At 40.4% G+C, this 19,702-nt stretch overlaps 1 protein-coding gene across 1 annotated transcript in view; it reads right to left on the minus strand.

The window, feature by feature from the left end:
• MSRB3 (methionine sulfoxide reductase B3) overlaps nt 1-19,702 on the minus strand; it is a 162,153-nt gene that overhangs the window by 130,851 nt on the left and 11,600 nt on the right. Inside the window, exon 2 of the mRNA XM_058557707.1 lies at nt 2,063-2,190. Coding sequence (XP_058413690.1) covers nt 2,063-2,138 — 76 coding nt within the window. The 5' untranslated portion in view covers nt 2,139-2,190. The remainder of the gene's footprint in view (nt 1-2,062; nt 2,191-19,702) is intronic.

The following is a 19,702-nucleotide window of genomic DNA, read 5'->3' on the forward strand; positions in this document are numbered from 1 at the left end:
TTTGAATCATTTTGATATCAAAACCTAAAGACACATATCCCGATTAAACAATTTCAGTATGAAACCCTTTAATTCCACGATGGTCACATCTCGTGAAGTACCCTGTTAATTAATAAGTTGTTTCTCTAAATACTTAGCCTCTGCAAATGCCTGTTACAAGAACTACGCTGGTGCTCTCACACAATGGAGTTTTTTTCAGTGGAAAACATGGCTGTGTACAAACTAAATAATTTCCATACTCCAATTGTTACATGTAGTACAGAGTTACGAAAATGTTCCACATGGTTGATGTTCTCCCTCAAGCTCACACTCAACAGATAAACCTGGCCAGTTCTACAACCCGAATCTCTCTCTAACCCACCCCCTTTCTTTCCAAACCCACTGTAATGACCATTGCTAAGGCTCTCGGCACGTCGTGAGTCCCTCCAGCCTCAGATTCATCCGTCTACTCTAGGCTGGCGGTTCAGGCGCATGCCTGGTGGGGGATGCAAACGCACCAAGAAGACTGATTGGGGCCCCCGTGCACTTAGCTTCAGTATCTTCTCAAGTCACCACAAATGGACACGAAATCTTTTTTTTAATAGATATTTACTATTTAATACAGCTTCAAGACAAACGCCCTATGCTCCCTTCTAGGCCAGTTGCCACCCCAGCCTTCTCACAGAAACATCCGGAACTAGCACTGACCTTCCACCATACTAAATCAATAATCCTTATAAAATGCAAATCGTCATGTCATTCCTCCTTCACCCCTTCCCTAAGATTTCAATTCCTTAGAACATCACAGACGGTGCTTCATGCTGTGGCCACCTTCCTTCCTCATCTCTCCCACTGGCCCACACCCACCCACGCCAGCCAGATGAAATAACCCGAGTTTCTCTGGACACACCTTGCTCTTGCAGGCCTTTGTGTTTTGCCCACACCACTCCACACATTAGAAACATCCTTCCTCCTCTTTGGACACCTGGCTAACTGTTGCTCATAGACTGAGATTCACGTCAAACACTACCCTTCAAAAAGCCCTCCTTGAACTTCAGAGACCTACACCCTTCCTTTCAAAATTCTTCCCTTAAGCAAAGAGCTAGGATCATCCTCCTCTGGCTTCCCCTGACATCCCAGGTGTAAATGCCATTAGTCTAGTCTTATCACCACATGGTTCAATGGTCCTCACACAGCTTCATCACCACCCTGTACTAGTTAAATAAGTGAATCAGTTTGATCTTATTTATCATTGTCTCCTCACTGCTTCACACAACGCCTGGCACTCAGTTAATATTCAATGAACGTTTAATAAGTTGGAATTAAATTCTCTATACAATATAGTAATAGAGATATGTACATTAACAGAAAATATAAATAATATTGACAATAATGTTCACAGAAAATATCTGACCATTGTGACTTTCATAATAAAATTAAAATATTAAACTTATAGGCACATAACGAAATTTTGGACTTTCATGCCTCACTTGTTTAAATGCCTAAAATCATATTTCTTAAAAGTGTGATGGTTCTAATTTAAGAACCAGTTGTCACATGCTATATTAGTTCGGTTTGTTTGGTCATTGTTAAGTGGAACATATTTTCTTCCTGACTACAATAAATGAGTAACTTTATTATACTAAAAGTTGTTCATTTTAATTTTTTCTTTCCTAAAGGAATGACCACATGTGGGAGGAAAAGCATTTTCATTATCCTTTAACAAGATGAATGTCCTATTTTGTGTGATTTGGGACAGTTTTTTATCAAGACTGCCAGCCTCTGATGAACATTATGATTTTCAAATGTGTACTGTGCATTAAAGAACAAGAAGATATCATGAAATATTGGTGACCATTATATATTGAGCAAGGAAACTGGACAATGTTTCCAAGGGTTGTAAGGACTGTGGAAATGAATGTTACTCAAAGTAGAGTGGTGATTTATAACCAATTTCCGTCTTCAAATTAGGGCCCCAGTAAAAGAAAACGAAATTTAGCAAAGCATTATGGTGTATCATTTCCTGCAGCAGAACCACCCGCCCACACCAGGGCCTCACTAGAACGGTACAAGAAGCAGCCACCTGAGGGAAGCCCACAGGCTCGCAGGGCTACGGGCTGGCTTTTTGTCACCAAATGCAGCAGGTTGAATGCAGACATCACTGTGATTATCTTCAGCAACAAAACCAGAGGCAAAGAACAGGGGCAAGAGCTGAGTAGGAGAAAAAAGAAAACAAAAACAAGTTAAAATATCACAAATGTTAAACACATTCATTGCACAATTGACGGTTACGGTTTTATCTGGAACTGAACACACACACGGTGCTAACAAATTTCGAATGCCTACTTTTCGAAGGGTGAGCTTACTTTCAACCCAGGCTTCTTTATATCTCAGGAATAAAATGCACAGGATATAATAGCGTAATCTGTGAACACATTTTGCAAGAGGTTCAGAAAAGAGAGGAAGTTTAAAACAGTTGAAAGGAATTAGCATTTACTGAGTTCAGACCATGTGACAGGAACTGTCTGGGGCCTAATATACACATTGTATCATTTAATTCTTACAATAAACAGAGGAGGTAGGTTTTATCCCCCAATACATATGTGAGGAAACCAAAGCTGAAAGGTCCAAGGGCACAAAGCAACTAACTGGTGGAAGACGGCTTAGAAAACCGTGTGAGATCTGACTGCAAAGCCACGTGCTTGCCTCACACCACACTCCAGCAATATCTGCAAGTCTCCTTCCCTGGAGAAGACGGGAAAATATTGTCAGATTGAGAGATTTCTTTTGTTCGAGTTTCTTTTTTTTTTAATAGAAAGCCAAATAACCTAGGGACAGCTCGGAGTCTTCCCTTTAGAACAGTGTTCAGTTTGAACAAAGCATAGCGAATATTTTCATTTGATTTTATGATTTTTGTGAAAAATCAAAAAATTTCTAGGTCAAATTTTTTTTTTTCAAAAAAATCAAACTTTCTAGGTCAATCCTGTGAATAATATTCACAATGTAGCCGTAAAAATATTTTTTAAAGCTTTTGAAAACGAATCTTGTGGAAGAATCTCAAAATTGTGTGTGTTAAACTTGAGAGACTAAGTCCAGTTAGGATTTTCTTTAAAGTTTTGTACAGTCTTTCAATTGGTAAAGATTAACTTCAAATGAAGATGGAAAATAGTAAATGAACATTAACTTCTAGCATTTTATTTAAAATTAGCGTTACAAGTGACCTTAACCACTAAATGTCCAAAAATGGATGTAAAATTAACGTCTTGTTCATTTCCTGACCCTCATGCCCCCACCCCCAAATAAAAGTCTGTTCCTGGTCTCTTCTGACCTCCTTGAAGAACAAACATGCAATAAACAGTAATATATTTTACCAAATCACTCTGGAGTATATCTGACAGAAATCTGCTTGTATTAACATGCCTGAACTCTGACTTCTCCAATCTAAACTCACTACAAAACTAAAACATTTTTGTGTTACTAACTGGAGACAAAAGAGAGGAAGCGGGAAGGTAAGTATCACAATGCACAGCCTGAAAGAACCATTAAACATAAATAAACATGTCATTTTCACGAGTGACTGCAGAGCAGTGAAAAGAGAGCATTCCTTTGGAACAGACTACTGACTAATAAAAGATCAAAGGTCTATACCTCAGAACACTATAAATAAAAATGTATTTTCTTCCTCGTGACCTTCTCTGTGAGGAATAAAGTGTGCACGGTAAATGTAATTACTTAGCAAAGCTGCAGCCTCCTTGTGCTCCCGCAGCTGACCGTGAAACGTCTTCCTCGCCGTTTCATCAACTGTGGTACCAGGCGGCCTGCGCGCCTACCGATGGCCGCGGCCATCTGGCTTGTGTCAGAGCCGGCGCACAGGAAGAAAGGGAGTGATGTCACTCTGCAGGTCAGGCAAAGAACAAAGATGCATTCTACAATTAAAAGCTCAGGGCCTCACATACCGGGGGGCCCTCCAGCACGATATGACTGGGTGATTTAATGTTCCCACTCTGTCGTGTTGACTTCTACCCAAATAGCCAGGGCTCCATCTAGTGGCAAATTAGTTTTGCCCGGTTTTCTTTAAAAGCAAACCCAGAAAGTGCTACATTAGCACCAATAAAGTAGAACAACTAAAGTGATCAATAACTTTTAGAGCAGTCTTGTCTTTTCACGCTGAAGAATGCAAAACGTATTTTGTCACAATGTTCTCCATTTTCAAATCCTAAAAAGCATGCCTTTCACAGGTTAGGATTTGATAGAACCTTAATTATTTTAGTGCTTTAACCCTAATTATAGTAGAAAAAGCAGCTGATTTTGCAAAATGCACGCAAAGTAACATTACTTTACACTACTCTGAAAATGTATAGCTGAGATGTAAAGTGAGAAACTTCTAAAGAACGGAAGATGCCTCTGGATGCCTTAGTGACATCAAACTCATACTCTCACACTTCCGCAGAAGAAAAGAATCATAGTTAATATGACTCAACATGCGATACCAAGAGCAACTCTTCTCTAGGACAGAAAAAGAAACATGTTCATGCTGAAATGATTTAACAAAATTAATTTTTAACTAATGTTTTCCACTTTATGTTTACAGTAAACGAAATAAAACACTTTGACAACTGATCTAAAATACAGAATGCATTTGCATGAAAGATGGGCCATCACCATGGCTGTGTGTGAGCTGTGGGGTCAGATGGCCTGGGTTGGAATCCTGGCCCTCCCCCTAACTAGTTGCATTATTGTGGGTAAGTCACTTAACCTCTCGGTTACCTCAACTCTAAAATAAGTTAATTGGTAAAAAGCATTTGGAACAACTCCTGGCACACAGTCTATGCTCAGCAAATGTTGGCTACTATTATTTAAATGTACAAATAATTGCTATATTTTAAAATTATATGAGTTAGAAATTTCTAACAGTCCATTTATACCCAATCCTACTTAGAGTTAACATGCCATTCTCCAAAGATAGAATCCCCTCTATACCAGAAAACTTACTACTCTCTGATGGATTTCCACAGTGAATTATCCTAACAAGACGGTGGGTCAAAGATACCCTAAGGACAGCAGTTGACAACACCCTCGGCATGTGGCAAGTATTACTGTAAACACCCCACGTTTACCAGCTCTTTTAATCCTCGCGGCCTTATGAGACACAGATTATCATTTTCCCATTCTTAGACATAGAGACTGAGACAAGAGAGGTTAAGGAATTTGCCTAAAATCCTACAGCTAGTAAGGAGCAGGGCCCGTAAGGAATGGCCGGAATGAGTTAATAGATTTGAAGCCAGGCCGTCTAGTCCAGGGCCAGTGCTCTCGACCACACACAACTGGTGGTGAAAAGCCTGAGCTCGTACCAACCCACCCTAGACACTCTGCTCCTACGTTTCCCCACTAGCTAATGTGGCTGATAACAAACACTTAATAAGAACTCGATTAATTCAAGAAGATTATTTGCAGATTCTCTCTCTAGACACTAAGCGAAAACAGTAGGAAGTTAAGGGAGTAAAAAGTCTGAGACGCACTAAGTTTCTGGATTTGATCTCTCTGTCCCACCAGATGCAATTTCCCTTTCTCTTTCACCTTTACAATGTTTCTTTAGACTCCTTGGATACACCCTTAGGATAGATCCTAAAGACGCCCAGAATTGAACCTACCAAAGCTTCCGTACGTTGAGGATACGGTCAAGTTCCACATCTAGCTGCTGCCTAACTCGTCAGCCTTTTCTCTTGCCATACCTCTGCATCCCGCCCCACCTCATCCCGCTCCTGCCACATCAATATGCTAACTCCCCCCAAGAGGGCCGCTGTCTCTACTCCCACCCCTATGTCTTTCTTCATTCCGTATCCTTACTCTCCTTGTCACCACTCCCCACACTTGCTGCTCCTAACCTCTCCTACCCTGGTCCTGGCCACTCAAGTACCAAGCGTGAGATCACAGCCCCTACAACAATTTCCAGGGCACTGACTTGCTTACATCTCTGTCTTTTTCTTCTAGATTATAAACCCCTCAAACACAGGGACGTGTCTTTTTCATCGCTGTGTCCCAGTACCTGGCACTACCAGCCACTCATGTGTTGAGAGAAAGAATGACCATGTAAGTGACTCTACGGAATGGACTGTTCAGGATCATCACTTCCCACCCTGCTCTCTCCGCCATCTCAACTGCTAATGGTGCGTAAAGGTCATAATCTGAATTAAACCCAGTTAGTTCATAGGAATTAGCAGTTCCTATGAAGAGATGGGAAGTTGAAAATACAATCTCACGTGAGATCCAAAGATAACTCAAATGCCCTATTTCAGTCAAAAATTTTTACTTCTCCATCCAGAACTCTGACATCCAAAAATTTGACAAAAGTTAGTTTTTTGGTTGGGTTTATTTTTATTTCCTTTTACTTTTTTCCTAACAGTTGAACAATAAACTGCCAAAGAGAGAGGGTAGAAACAGGGAATCCAGAGAACTCACAAAGTTGATAACCAGCTCCCAGAATAAATGAGCGAATGGTGCTGGTGGATTTAAGGTGTCAAGCCTAAAGGTCAAATCTCTTTCCAATAAATGCCAAAAGAGTGTCTACATCACTGGTTTTCCACAAGCTAGCAAAATGTCCCCCCAAAACTGCAGGGGAAAACAGAGTTGACAAATTTAATTTTGTCAGGTAAGGACAAAATAAAAACAAAAAGCCCCAAATCCTAATCTCACCGCAATATCAGAAAAGAAAGATTATGTTAACACCAAGAACTAGGAAAGCAATCTCAAGATAAACAACATTCTTTTGAATAGACTATATTTAGTTTCATGGGAAAAAAATATTCATTGTCGCTATTTTTCTCATTTCATTATGAAAAGAAGAAACTTCATCATGGGCCAGCATTCGGGGACCACTAATCTAAATGTCTACTCTAAAGTTGCATAAAAACACTGTTGTTCTTATCAGCACAGTGCCTGGCACCCCGTTTATGCTCAACTAATGTTTGTTGAATGAATTGATCAATCATTTACTTCTTGAAATCAAGCATCCCTTTTGTTAAGCAGAGATCTTTCTGTATGTGTTTTAAGAAACAATAGAACCCCAGCTATTCAGAATCCTCAGTCAATCTCCCAAACTATTTAGAGACAACACTTTTAAGATAAGGAATTTTTAAAACTTAGTTCACCTATATAAATTCCTATGGAAAACGATATACTAAGAGCTGATGAATATGCAAAAATATAAGATATAATCCGTGCTGGGGCCGGCCCCGTGGCGTAGCGGTTAAGTGCGCGCGCTCCGCTGCTGGCGGCCCGGGTTCAGATCCTGGGCGTGCACCGAGGCACCACTTGTCAGGCCATGCTGTGGCGGCATCCCACATAAAGTGGAGGAAGATGGGCACGATGTTAGCTCAGGGCCAGTCTTCCTCAGCAAAAAGAGGAGGATTTGCATGGATGTTAGCTCAGGGCCGATCTTCCTCACAGAAAAAAAAAAAAAAGATATAGTCTGTGCTGTCACAAAACCTATTAGCCTAGATGGAAACATAAGATACATGCTAAGTGCCTTAACAGTGGTAAAAATAAAGTAGATGGAATTTCAGGGGGAGAAATATTGTGTCCAGCTTTGGGGGAGGGAGTGGCAGGGAAATGGGGGTGTTGAGAACCAAAGAAAAGCTGCATGAAAAAGAAATTTTTTTTAAATATCTCTAGGGTTAGCCATTTTTAAACCTTCTGATACCAAGATCCCTTCATACTCCCACAAATTATCAAGGACCCCAAATGCCTTCTGTTTATGTGTTTACACCTATCAATATGTACTACATTAGAAATTAAAACTGAGTAATTCAAAAAATATTTCCTTATTCCATTAAAAATAACAATAAATAAAAAATAAGTATTGGGGCCGGCCCGGTGGCGCAAGCGGTTAAGTGCGCGCGCTCCGCTGCGGCGGCCCAGGGTTCGCTGGTTCGGATCCCGGGCGCGCACCGACGCACTGCTTGGCAAGCCATGCTGTGGCGGCATCCCATATAAAGTGGAGGAAGATGGGCACAGATGTTAGCCCAGGGCCGTCTTCCTCAGCAAAAAAAGAGGAGGATTGGCGGATGTTAGCACAGGGCTGATCTCCTCACAAAAAAAAAAAAAAAAAAAAGTATTGTAAAACTGACATTTTCAGTGAAAAATAACTATATTTTCCAAAACAGACCCACATATATATTCATATAAAATGGGATGTTTTACATTTTTGCAAATCTCTTTAATATCTGGCTTAACAAAAAACAGCCGGATTCTCATCTCTGCTTCTACATTCCAACTGCCATGATGTTGTTTTGACTGAAGTATATATATATATATGAATAAAATCTTGCCTCACTCAGATAAGTAGTTGGAAAAGGGAAGAGTATTTTAATAACTTTTTCAGATAACTAAAGATACTCTTCTTTGATATTACACCAAAACTCAACAAATGATATTCTGAAACTATTATCAATGAACTTTTCATACTATTACATTAAAACTCATTGGTCTATCTTGCTTTTTTTTTAATGTTTTATTTTTATTTATTTATCTTTGGTGAGGAAGATTGGCCCTGAGCTAACATCTGTGCCAATCTTCCTCTATTTTGTATATGGGATGCTGCCACAGCATGGCTTGATGAGTGGTGTGTAGGTCCACGCCCGGGATCCGAACCCTTGAACCCTGGGCCACTGAAGCGGAGCGAATGAACTTAACCACTATACCACCAGGTAGGCCCCATCTTGCATTTTGAATGGATCTTTAACTTTGCGTGGTTTGTAGCATCACGAACTGTTCATTTGGAAAACAGTGGTTCATTGGGTTATGCAGATCTTTCATAGGACAACACATTTCATTATCAACATAAAAATCGTATTTATTAACATCACCACTGATTTCATCAGAAAACTCTTTAAATATCGAGAAGCTGTCAAGCACACAGTGGCAGATACAAGTTTTCCAAAATTTTATTTCTTAACTTGAAAGCTCAAATTTTATCATTGCCAACAAATACCGTCAGCTGTTTTCCTTAAAGTGACAGAAGCACTTCATCCATTTTTGAGGAATGCCTACCAAATATCCAAGTCTAAATAACCATAGTTTGTCTGGTGGTCATTCTGTCAAGTAAAAGTTTTCAAACAATCGCACAAGTACTTTTCCTGGAGACGACCACTATACTTTGGTACGCAGAAGCCTTTTACAAAAGTGTATTTCCCATTTCTTCACACAGAATATTAAAAGACATATACTCAAGGTCAAGATTTAATAAAATTAATATAAATTTTACTGTTTCATCAAGGACATTCTTAACTGAAAATGGCTTTTTCCCTGAGTGCATGTGAGTGAAGAACAGACTGACTACTAATAAGTTTGTTGCCACTACCTTGATTCATACTAATTCACCAGCAGTTTTACCCACTTGGCCGTTTGCAACATCAATGCAAATGTTGACACAGTGAAAAATGAAAATAATGTCTTAGTGTTAGCACAAAAATAGTTTTGACTTTCTGAATCCCTTGAAGGGGTCTCAGAGACTCCCAGGGTCCACACCCCAAACTTTAAGAACTGCTGGTCTGGCACAGTAAGTACAGTAAATATTTAATAAATATTTGTTGAATAAACGAACAATGAAGAGAGAAATACATTTATAATTTATCCCATAATGTTTAGGAAACAACAAATGGTTAGAAAATAATATCAGTAGTCTTTAGACTTCTTACTACTTCTAAAGGTAATTGGTGCATTTCCTATTTCATTTAGTCTGTGGATAAATGCAAAATTTTGAACTATTTTATCAAAATGAGGAGGATAGTTATGATAGATTTCTAAAAGTAACAACCAAAATGATACAACTCAATTTTCTCAGTACCACTCTTTGAAATTCACAAAAGTATACGTCCTGCTAAGGGATAAGAAAATAAATTCTAAATTAGAGCTATCTCCAGAAAAGGAAAATTAATTTGTTGATAAATTCACTCAGCATTTACTGAACCCACATAATATACACAGTAATACGAATTCGTGTAACGCCTACCAATAAAAACAAGAAATTAGATCTTTTGGAAATGCTTGAGAATAACAGAATTCTACCATTAAGTAAGTTTAGATCTAGAAAAAATCTTGGAGAACACCTAATACATCGGTTTTGAACAGGAAGTCATCACCCACCACAAGCAAATATTAGTTGTGAGGTGTTTCACAAGTAATTTGTTAAAAATTGTCTAGATGCCTAAGTTCGAGAGTACAGTTTTTAAGAAAAGGATGTATTTAGAGTTATCTCTCTAATAACGTCACCTTCATTTACTTGTTTTCTGACATGTTTTCCTGAGCGGGAGAGAAAAGAGTGGAGTTATAACGAGCAGCACCAGCAATGTGCACCCTAAACCAGTTGTTGCTCAGTCTATCCTGGTCATCTGCGCATCACCACCTGAGTGCGCGGCTCATGAAGCATCATCCACCACGTGTATCTCAGCAGGAAAGAGTGGGAGAAACAACGAACTGATCCATACCTCTTATTTTGTAAATAGCAAAACAGAGATAAAGAGACTTATCACAGGTCAGACGCCAGCTGGAGAAAATATTAGGCTAAAACCTCTCTTGTCTACATGCTGTAGCATCTACACGGTCTTTACTATTCAGTTCACTAAAAGAAAAGGACATAAAGAATTGTACCTAATATTGACGATGCAAGGGTTACACTGTGTTCACTAAGAAGGTACACCAATGGTCTAATTAAAATAGAATTATGGGCAAAAGTCCATCTTCTGATGCTAATTATGACTCTATTAAATGCCCCTTTTTTCAGGATTCCTGTTTTATATCTAGTCAAATACAGGGATTTATTCATTCTCACATTAATATTTTAAAACTTCTATCATCAATATAAAACATAAATCTCTTTTTCATCTAATATGTACATTGATTTCTGTGGAAATTAATAAACAGAAACCTCATTAAAATGGAGTCAGGAGGCCAGAAGGAGGAGCTCTCACACCCTACCTAGGTACCAGAGCCCAACCAGAAAAAGAGACTTACTCTTCTTGCCGGCAAAAGGCTCAGCCAATGAGAGCCTGTCACCACTCAGCCAATGAGAAGCCACTACACTTTAAACTCTCTCCTCTCCTCCAATGGACTGCATTTAGAACAGCTCTCCCAACTACCTCCTCCTCTCTATAAAGGAGTTTCTCCTCCCTTGCTGCTGGGGACTTGCATGTGGCTCACCAGGGTCGAAGACTTGGAATTGCAATTCTTTGCTGATCCAAATAAACTTTTTTTTTTTTTTTTTTTGCTGAGGAAGACTCGCCCTGAGCTAACATCTGTCACCAATCTGCCTCTTTTTGCTTGAGGAAGATTCACTCTGAACCAACATCTGTGGCCAATCTTCCTCTATTTTGTATGTGGGTCGCTGCCACAGTATAGCTGATGAGTGGTGTAGGTCCTCGCCTGGGATCCAAACCTGGGCTGAGTGAAGCGGCACATGCAGAACTTAAGCACTACGCCACTGGGCCAGCCCCCCGAATAAACTCATTTTTGCTAGAGAAATAACTGGCTGTCTAATTGTTTAAAGTCAACATTTCACAGTTCATAGCTTTTACATTATTTATGTGTTTCATCTAAAAAGCTTTTCTTAATATTTAAAAAGTGCCAACAACAAGAAAGCAAAACCCGAATAAACAAATCAGTTTTGATTACCATAAAAAATGCCTTCAGAATTTTTCAGTTTTTTTGACTGTTTCATGTTGTTGTGCTTATATAGTACAGCTTGGTTTTGTTTTTCTGGCACTTAAGTTCAAATTCAAACTTCGTCACTGACTAGTTAGGGTTCATTTGGAAGTTTCACTCTGAGCTTTGAAAGTCTCATCTGTAAATACGGAGTTATAATAGCTTCCTCACAAGGCTGGTCCTAGCGGGGCACCTGGCACACAGACACCCCTAAATTAGTACTACTGTTCCTTCCTGAAGTAACTCTCCCTATTGATTATTGGTTAAGACCCCCCCATGGCACTCAGAGAACTGAAGCTCAAGGCCTCTTAGTGACATTTTATGTGGCTATTTTCCTTATTGCAAACATTCTTCACTTGACTTTTGTACGATATCACACAGTATCATTTTCTTCCTCGCTTTCGGAAAATCGCGTCTCTGTCTCTTGTGATATTTACTTCTGATTTCCAAACTGTGATTATGCTCCACAGCTACCCCTTCAGCACTCTCTGTATTTCTCACCTTTCCTGCAGATCTCACCCATTCTTACAACTTCAACCATCACTTCTTAGCAGATAACTATAAAGATCTAACTCCAACTATAATGTTCTAACACTGTGTCTTCTAATATCTACTGGATAATAGTAATACCAATGTGCATTTGCACAGTATGTTCTAATTTACAAGGCACTTTCATATACATTGTGATATAGTCTTATACAGCTTATCAGAAAGAACCTTTAGTCCCACTTTATATTGTCATTCAAATATTCTGCATGTGTACATCTTACTATGATAATATTATTGCTAAAGATAATCATTTTTGAGCACCTGCACTAGGTGATTGTGTATGTGTGGATATAATATCATTTAATCCTTACATCGACCCTGAGGTAGACATTCCTATATGTGGTAGTCCTTTGTGCTATTCACCCAACATTTCCGGCTCTCCATTTTCCGGGCACATGGTAGGAATGCACTTCCTGGCCCCCTGTGGTTGAGTCAGACCATGTCACTAGTTCTGGGCAATAAGCTGTGAACAGATATGATAATGTGTGTCGCTTCTAAGCCAGAGCACTTAATTGTTCATGTGAGGCTCTCCAGAACCTTCTTTCCCTCTCCAACAATGACCAGCAATGTGCTATAATTAGATGGTGGCTTCTCCAGTAACCATGATCCTGGAGTAAGGAGACACGGAGCAGAGTTCCCATCTGACAGACAATGAACACACAATACGAGCAAGAAATAAACCCTCACTGTTTGAAGCCATTGGGATTTGGGGATTATGTGTTCCAGCAGGATCTATGGTTCAGACAATAACTTGCTGGAGGTCATATGGCCAGTAAATGACGGAGCCAGAATTTGAACTGAAGTCTATTTTCATCTCTTCTACTACATTAAAAATTCCTCAAGGGCAGGGCCTCTTGGGCCTCGGATTGCTGCCCTTGTTTGGGAAGATAACAGGGTCTGAAAGGATGAGAGAGCCAATGCCAAAGAGAATGAGACCACCGTGAAAAGCCCGGAATCTCTCCTTAGTCCTCTCTTCTACTCCTAAAGATCCAAAAAGACTCTTGCCTTGGTCTCCCCTCAGAGTCAGACCCTAAAGGCTAGGAGGGAGCAACTTCTCCGTGGATCACCCGGAGCTAACAAACTGGGCCCAACCCTTCAAGAACTAAAGGTTTTACGCAGCTGCAACGCTGACGCTGTGACGCTGTGGTCACAATACAATGACCCACTCCGAAGACCTCATCCCCTGAAGTGACTGAAAGCTCCCTGGGCACCAACCACCTTCGCTGCAGCTTCTTTTACTGATGTAACGAGTCAGTGCCCCGTGCAGACCTGAGACATACAGAGCCCTGATTTTTGTCACTCTATAAATATAAGAAAAAACAATCCACTTGCCACAATGCTAGAAAAATGTATACCTTTCCAGGGGCCCAGAGATCATGACCCTGGACCTATGGAGAAAGGCTGCAGTAACAGCTCTCTTTATTGTTTACTGGAAGAAAATAACATGGATAACAATATAAGCTTTTAGAGACAACTCATAGACAAAGCTTTGGCTGTGGTTTCAGAACAGAATGTAAACATTAGTAATTTCACATTTTAAAACAAAAAGAAAATGTATATAGCTAACAAAATGTACAGAAGGCCAGAAAGAAAGGCAGACGAAAGGGTAAGAGCGTCAGGATGCTCCTCTGATAAAGCGCAGTCAGGAGACACTAACGAGACTGGAAAATGCTACGCGACCCTTAGGATCCACTCTTCCTTCTCCGTGTCAGTAACAGAACCTCTGAAATGTTAGCTCAACGCACACCCGCCTCTGCTGTGTTGTGAACACGATACTGAGTTTTGGTCAATGGAATATGAGTCAATGTGACATGTGATCTTTCGGGTCACCTCCTGTAAAGGCAAAGCCACGTGCTCCAGACTTCCTCTCCCCCTGGGAGATGGCGACCACTGCACGGCACACACTAAGATGGAAGCTACTGGGGGAGAATGGCCGATGCCACAGGTCAGAAACAAAGCTATGCAGCAGCATAACCCGGGGCTACCATCGGGGCAAAAAACAGATTTCTACTTCCGGTCACTCTCCGTGGAATCTCTTTGTCACAACAGGTTGGCATGTAGCCTATCAAAAACTGACGAGCAAATATATTATTTCATGTTACAAACGTGAACAAAGGGGAGTTAAAAAATCAACAGAACAGTGAATAATGGTCGACAGAATGGAGAAGAGAGAGCAGAGGAACCCTTCTTTTTCATAACTGGATATTGTGTGAAGTTGATGAATGGAGAAGCAGTACCATGACGATATTGACTAACAGTAGGGAACCATCAGAAGGATTTAAAACATTCCTTCAGAGGGGTGAGGCGGAGACATGGGGTGGAGTTGGAGGCTGTGGCTTTTCATCTTAAGTTCCCCTGTATCAAGAACCATGTGTAAGTTTTTGATGAAAAAATAAAGCTTACATGTGCAAAAAAGATGCAGTGCCTCAGCAGACAACTTCACCTAAAGAAATACTTGCTAACGCAGGGTGACTAAATTCTATGCCTGGACTATTGACTACAGGATCGATACCTATCACTAAAAGACTATGTCTAATGAGTCGAATATGAGCCCTAAAAATACGTATCCTTAAATCATGTTTCAAATATTTTAAGCTAGAACTCTGCCACCATTCCAGGACTAGAAAGTTTTCACACTAGAAACTGCAAATAAATATTTGCTCTTGTATCAGAATTTTAGCATCCCTCCGCTCCAAACTTACTTTCTGTTGCAGAAAGTAAGAAAATTATGAAACAAAAATTCTCAGGATGGTACGCATTGTGGCTTGTATCTGACACAGCAGATAAAGGGGAAGTTTTATGAAAATGGACTCCTTCTAGTCCACCGAAAGGTAAATCTTAATGGCCTCTGTCAACTATCCTTTGACACCATATTGGAGTTAGGAGGTAGAAGAAGCCCTGAATGAGATCATAAAGTGAAAGAAATAAAATAGTGTGCAACATGTTCTTTCTACGTTGTCCTATAGTGGTTTCCTTTGTTAATTTTAGGTGATTAAATCATGTTTTAAAAAGAATTTGGGTATTCGACATGCACCTCAAACTATTTATCATATCCAAAACTCAATTTGTTTCTTTCTTCACCAACTTAAGCTTTCTGTATTCCTGATTCTGTAAAAAGTGCTCCCATCCGCCCAACCACTAATCCTCAAACCTGGGAGTCACCCTCAGTCATTTTCTATTTTAACCATTCATATCCAATCAACACAAAGTGCTGTCAATCTTATTTCCAAGATACTGCTCAGATACCTCCTTTTCTTTCCACTTCTCATCTAGAATATAGTAACGGCCTCTTACTGGTCCTCCTGCCCCTAACCTGACTCTCCTCACCCCCCCTTCACACTGCTGCAGAAGTGCTGTGTACTGGCTCTGACCCTGTCATAACCCCGCTTCATGTCTTCCACGGCTCATTAGCACCTCCAGGGGAAAACTCAGCCAACTTATCCCAGCGTTCGAGCCCTATCAGGTTCGAGTCTTTTCCTCCTTATATAACCTCAGTCCCCAGTGCTCCCCGGTCCACTCCACGCCCGTGAAGTCCCTCGTCCTTCACTTCATCTCTAGTACCTCACACAGGGCCGAACCCTTAGGAGGCATTCAACAAGTATTTGTTGAATAAATAAATATTCTCTTCCGATCATAGCCAACTATTTATCCTTTCCCACATACCTTTACTACCCTCATCATACCACCCATATACTCCACAGTATATAAGAATGAACTCTTTGTTTTTAACCTTCAAGACCCAGGTTAGATATCCTCTCCTCTGGGAAACTTCCCTTCACAGCTGTTCCCCTCGCCCTTCGGTCCACTCCTTCCATTAGAAAATGAATCAATTCTTCCTCTATACTGCTTCCTACTTCAGTACCTCTATTCTTATACCTATTATTGCACATTAGAATTTTAGGTTTATACATATGCCTCTCCTATAAACTCCTTGAGATCAGTCAGTAGTATTCATCTCCGTAAATAAAGGTTCAATAAATGTTTTCACAGAACTGAACTCAAGTGTCACTTCCTCTGTTTTCCCCCATCTCTGTACATAATGTCCTAGTTTCCACGGGACTAGAGTCCTATAGTGCATCTAGGCAGCGTGGTACACAGGAACGAGTCAGCTCGGTTCAAATTCTAACTCCATCACTTACCCAGCTGATAAATCTTGAGCAAATTAGCTACTTTCTCTGATCCTTACGTGCATAATGTATATCATAATACTTATTTCATTAAGTTTTGGAAGGATTAAATGAGAGTTTTTGGAAGTAATTAGCAGACTGCTCAGTGAATTTTACTTTCCTTACTAAGAAGGAAAAGCAAAAGAAGGTCTGCAATATTGTGTAAAGACAGGGAATGAAAGTGTACATATGTGTGCGTGTGTGCGTGCGTGCATGTGTGTGTGTGTGTTGAAGGGTTTAATTAGTTTAGTTGGGGACAGGGTAAGAATGAGGTGATTGTCTAACAGATAAGTCAGCTAAGATTAAGATTAATTTTTCTATTTCATCAATTACGTTTTAGTGACTGTTAAAAAATCATATGACAAAAAAGAAAAATTTCAAGTTTTGCAATCAACTGTTTCAGTCAATCACGTAGAGTGATCTAAATCTATGCATGCATGAGGCAAATGTACTAATAAAACAGGAATTTGAAAAAGTAAACTTTTGGTCAACTCTAATCTGAACATCTCAGTAGGAGTTATGAAATACTGTTGCAATTCAACTAAAACTGGTAATGTTACTCACTCTCATTCAAAGATAAAACTGTTCTAGGACTTATAACTAATTTTGCATCATGACCCTGAGAATTATCTACAGCATTAGAGGTATTGAATTTCCAGTAGTAACTTGTGACTGATACTAATTTGTCATCTGAATGCCAGTAAATTCCATTGTTCCTAGGTTCTTCCTCCACACAGAATGCTAGCAACTTTTTATATTCCATAATTACACTATTATTTGCATTCAGGTTATTCTACAAGCATTTTCCAGCCTCCTAATCATGCTTTTTTGGATTCCTCTTACCAATTAAATGTTGTTTTGCAAGGGAGGGTTAACATGTTATATAACAGTCTGTAATTCCCTCAGATAACAGGAGAGCTCAGGAAACACACATGCACATATTCTTCCGCACCAAAAAGAAACTTGAGGATAGACTCTAGCCAAATAACATATGAATCAAAATATCCTCAAGAATGATGAAGTTAAGGTACAAAAGGTAGTATGGTGGCAATCACTGAATGCAGTAGATGTTATCTTATCATTAAATGAAAAAGATAAATATAATCCTTAAAAGAGGAAACTTATAAAAATAACAATTCAATGATAATCACGTGGATCTCCAGGCCCCACTTTAGTTAATAGAGGCAGAGCAGAAAAACAAAAGAATCCAAAATTCTTTCTACAGAGAGGAGTCAAACGCTATTACATTTTGTTTTTCTAAATTTAATAACTAGATTAGTTCAGGCTCAACGATGTTTTTCAAGCACTTTTTCAAGGTCACAGAACCTAAAATATGATGTCCACTTTTCAAATCCCTATGAAAGATAAAACCAAATGAAACGCAGAAACCATATGGCAAAATATTGAAAATCAGGGGGAAAAGATCATAAAAAGAGGATTAAACAACAGGACAAGGAGTTTCATCAAATAAGCCCATGATAACATAAAATATAAATGATTTAAATACACCTACTGAAAAATGACTTTCACAGAGTTACAAAACAAAGAAATGGCAGAGAGGGATCCAAAAAAAAAGAAGCAGAGAGAAAAAGAGAGACTGCACACACACACACACATGTGCATGCACACACATGTGCACAGGCACACACACCCAGACAAAGGTGGCAATACAAGTAAATGCCTTTTAAAAGGGAACTCACTCACGTTCTCCCTCAGATTCCCACCAGGTCCCATTGACATAGTGAACAGAATACAGAGGAAAATTGACACCAGCACTGGAAACCAAAATAGGATGAACCCACTTTGAAACACTTCTGCTGAACTGCAGAGAGGACGTACTGAAGAAAAGGCCAACGCCCAACTCCTCTCAAGTGCAAACGCTGTTCCTGCAAGTTAGAGAAGGAGAATCCGGCAGATTCCCACAGGGATTCCAAACAGAAGGCCAAGGCCAGAAAGCAGGCAGCTCACAGGCACGGAGAGCCTAATAACCGGCTCAGGGTGGATCTGGTCCAACAGGGAACTCTGGCAAGCGCTCCGACACTGAGCCACGCTAAGCAGGTTCTATGGCAACGCTCGTGCCCAGCATTCCAAGGATTCGGGAAATGGCACCACGGCTGACTTTTGAAAAAGACAGGCAAATCTGGGAAACGCCCTGGGAATTCTGGACGTCACTCCAATCAGAAAAAAGAAACTTCCACCCAAAGGCACCACTTCCTCCCTGTCACCACCTCAGTTCTGACGCTGCCTCCCTCCTCTCCCCCTGAGGCCACTGGAGTCTGAAAGTCCAACTACAGTAAACCTCAACTTTTCTCTTCTCCCCTTCTATCACCCTGACAGATTAAGAAAAACACACACCAACTCAGCTAGAAGGCCTCTCATTCCCCAAACTGGGCAAGCCCACGCTGCATTCATCCCTTCCTCTCTTTAACAAACAGATGCCAGGGACAAAGCAAGACACAGGGGCCAGGGGCCCTGCCACCACGAAGCCTACCTACTGGGGAGAGAGGAAGATGTCATCAACAAGTGCAGTGAGGATCACGGAGAGGCAAAGAGGGAATAAGGACCCTGTACAACAGACGGAAGTCCTCTAGTCTGGGAGGCACGAGAAAGCCTTCCTGGAGGGAGTAACATTCAGACTAGGAATAAAGGACAAGACCGTGTTGCCCAGATCACAAATGAGGGAAGAAGTGTTCCAGACAAAGAAAAAGATGAGCAGCAGCCTTGAGATGGGGTGCGTGTGGCCCGCTGAAGGTTATGAAACGAGAGCGGGCGGCTGGAAGGGGTGAGGGGTCGGGGGAGACGATGCGGCTCACAGGCAGGCAGAAGCAACTCTTGGAAGCTATTATAAGAATTTGGAACTTCATCCTAAAAAGAAAGGGAAGTAACCGAAGGAGAGTAACATGACCAGATATGCAAATTAAGAAGATTTCCGTGACTGAAAGGTAGAAATGGACGGGGCAGCATGAGACCAGAGGCAGTGAGACTAACTAGGAAGCAACGGCAGAAATCGAGGCAAAAGACTGATATACGGCATGAGAGAGGGAAAAATATTTAGGAGGACTCCAGTTCTGGCTCAAGCAACTGGACAAATGGTAATACCATTTACTAAGCTAAGGAACAGGAGGGAGGCTTAAGCTTGGGCAAGAAAAGCTCAGTTTTTGACAAGTTGAAAGTTCTAAGACAGCCGTCCAAGTGGAGATGATATAGAAGCAAGGGGATATATAGGACACGGCTTAGGAAACAGAACTGGGCTTACGAGTAGATTTGGGGGGAGTTAATTTTATACACGTGGAACTGAAGCTCTGTAGTAA

Source organism: Diceros bicornis, chromosome 17 (genome assembly GCF_020826845.1).
Source record: "Diceros bicornis minor isolate mBicDic1 chromosome 17, mDicBic1.mat.cur, whole genome shotgun sequence".
Lineage (NCBI taxonomy): Eukaryota > Metazoa > Chordata > Mammalia > Perissodactyla > Rhinocerotidae > Diceros > Diceros bicornis.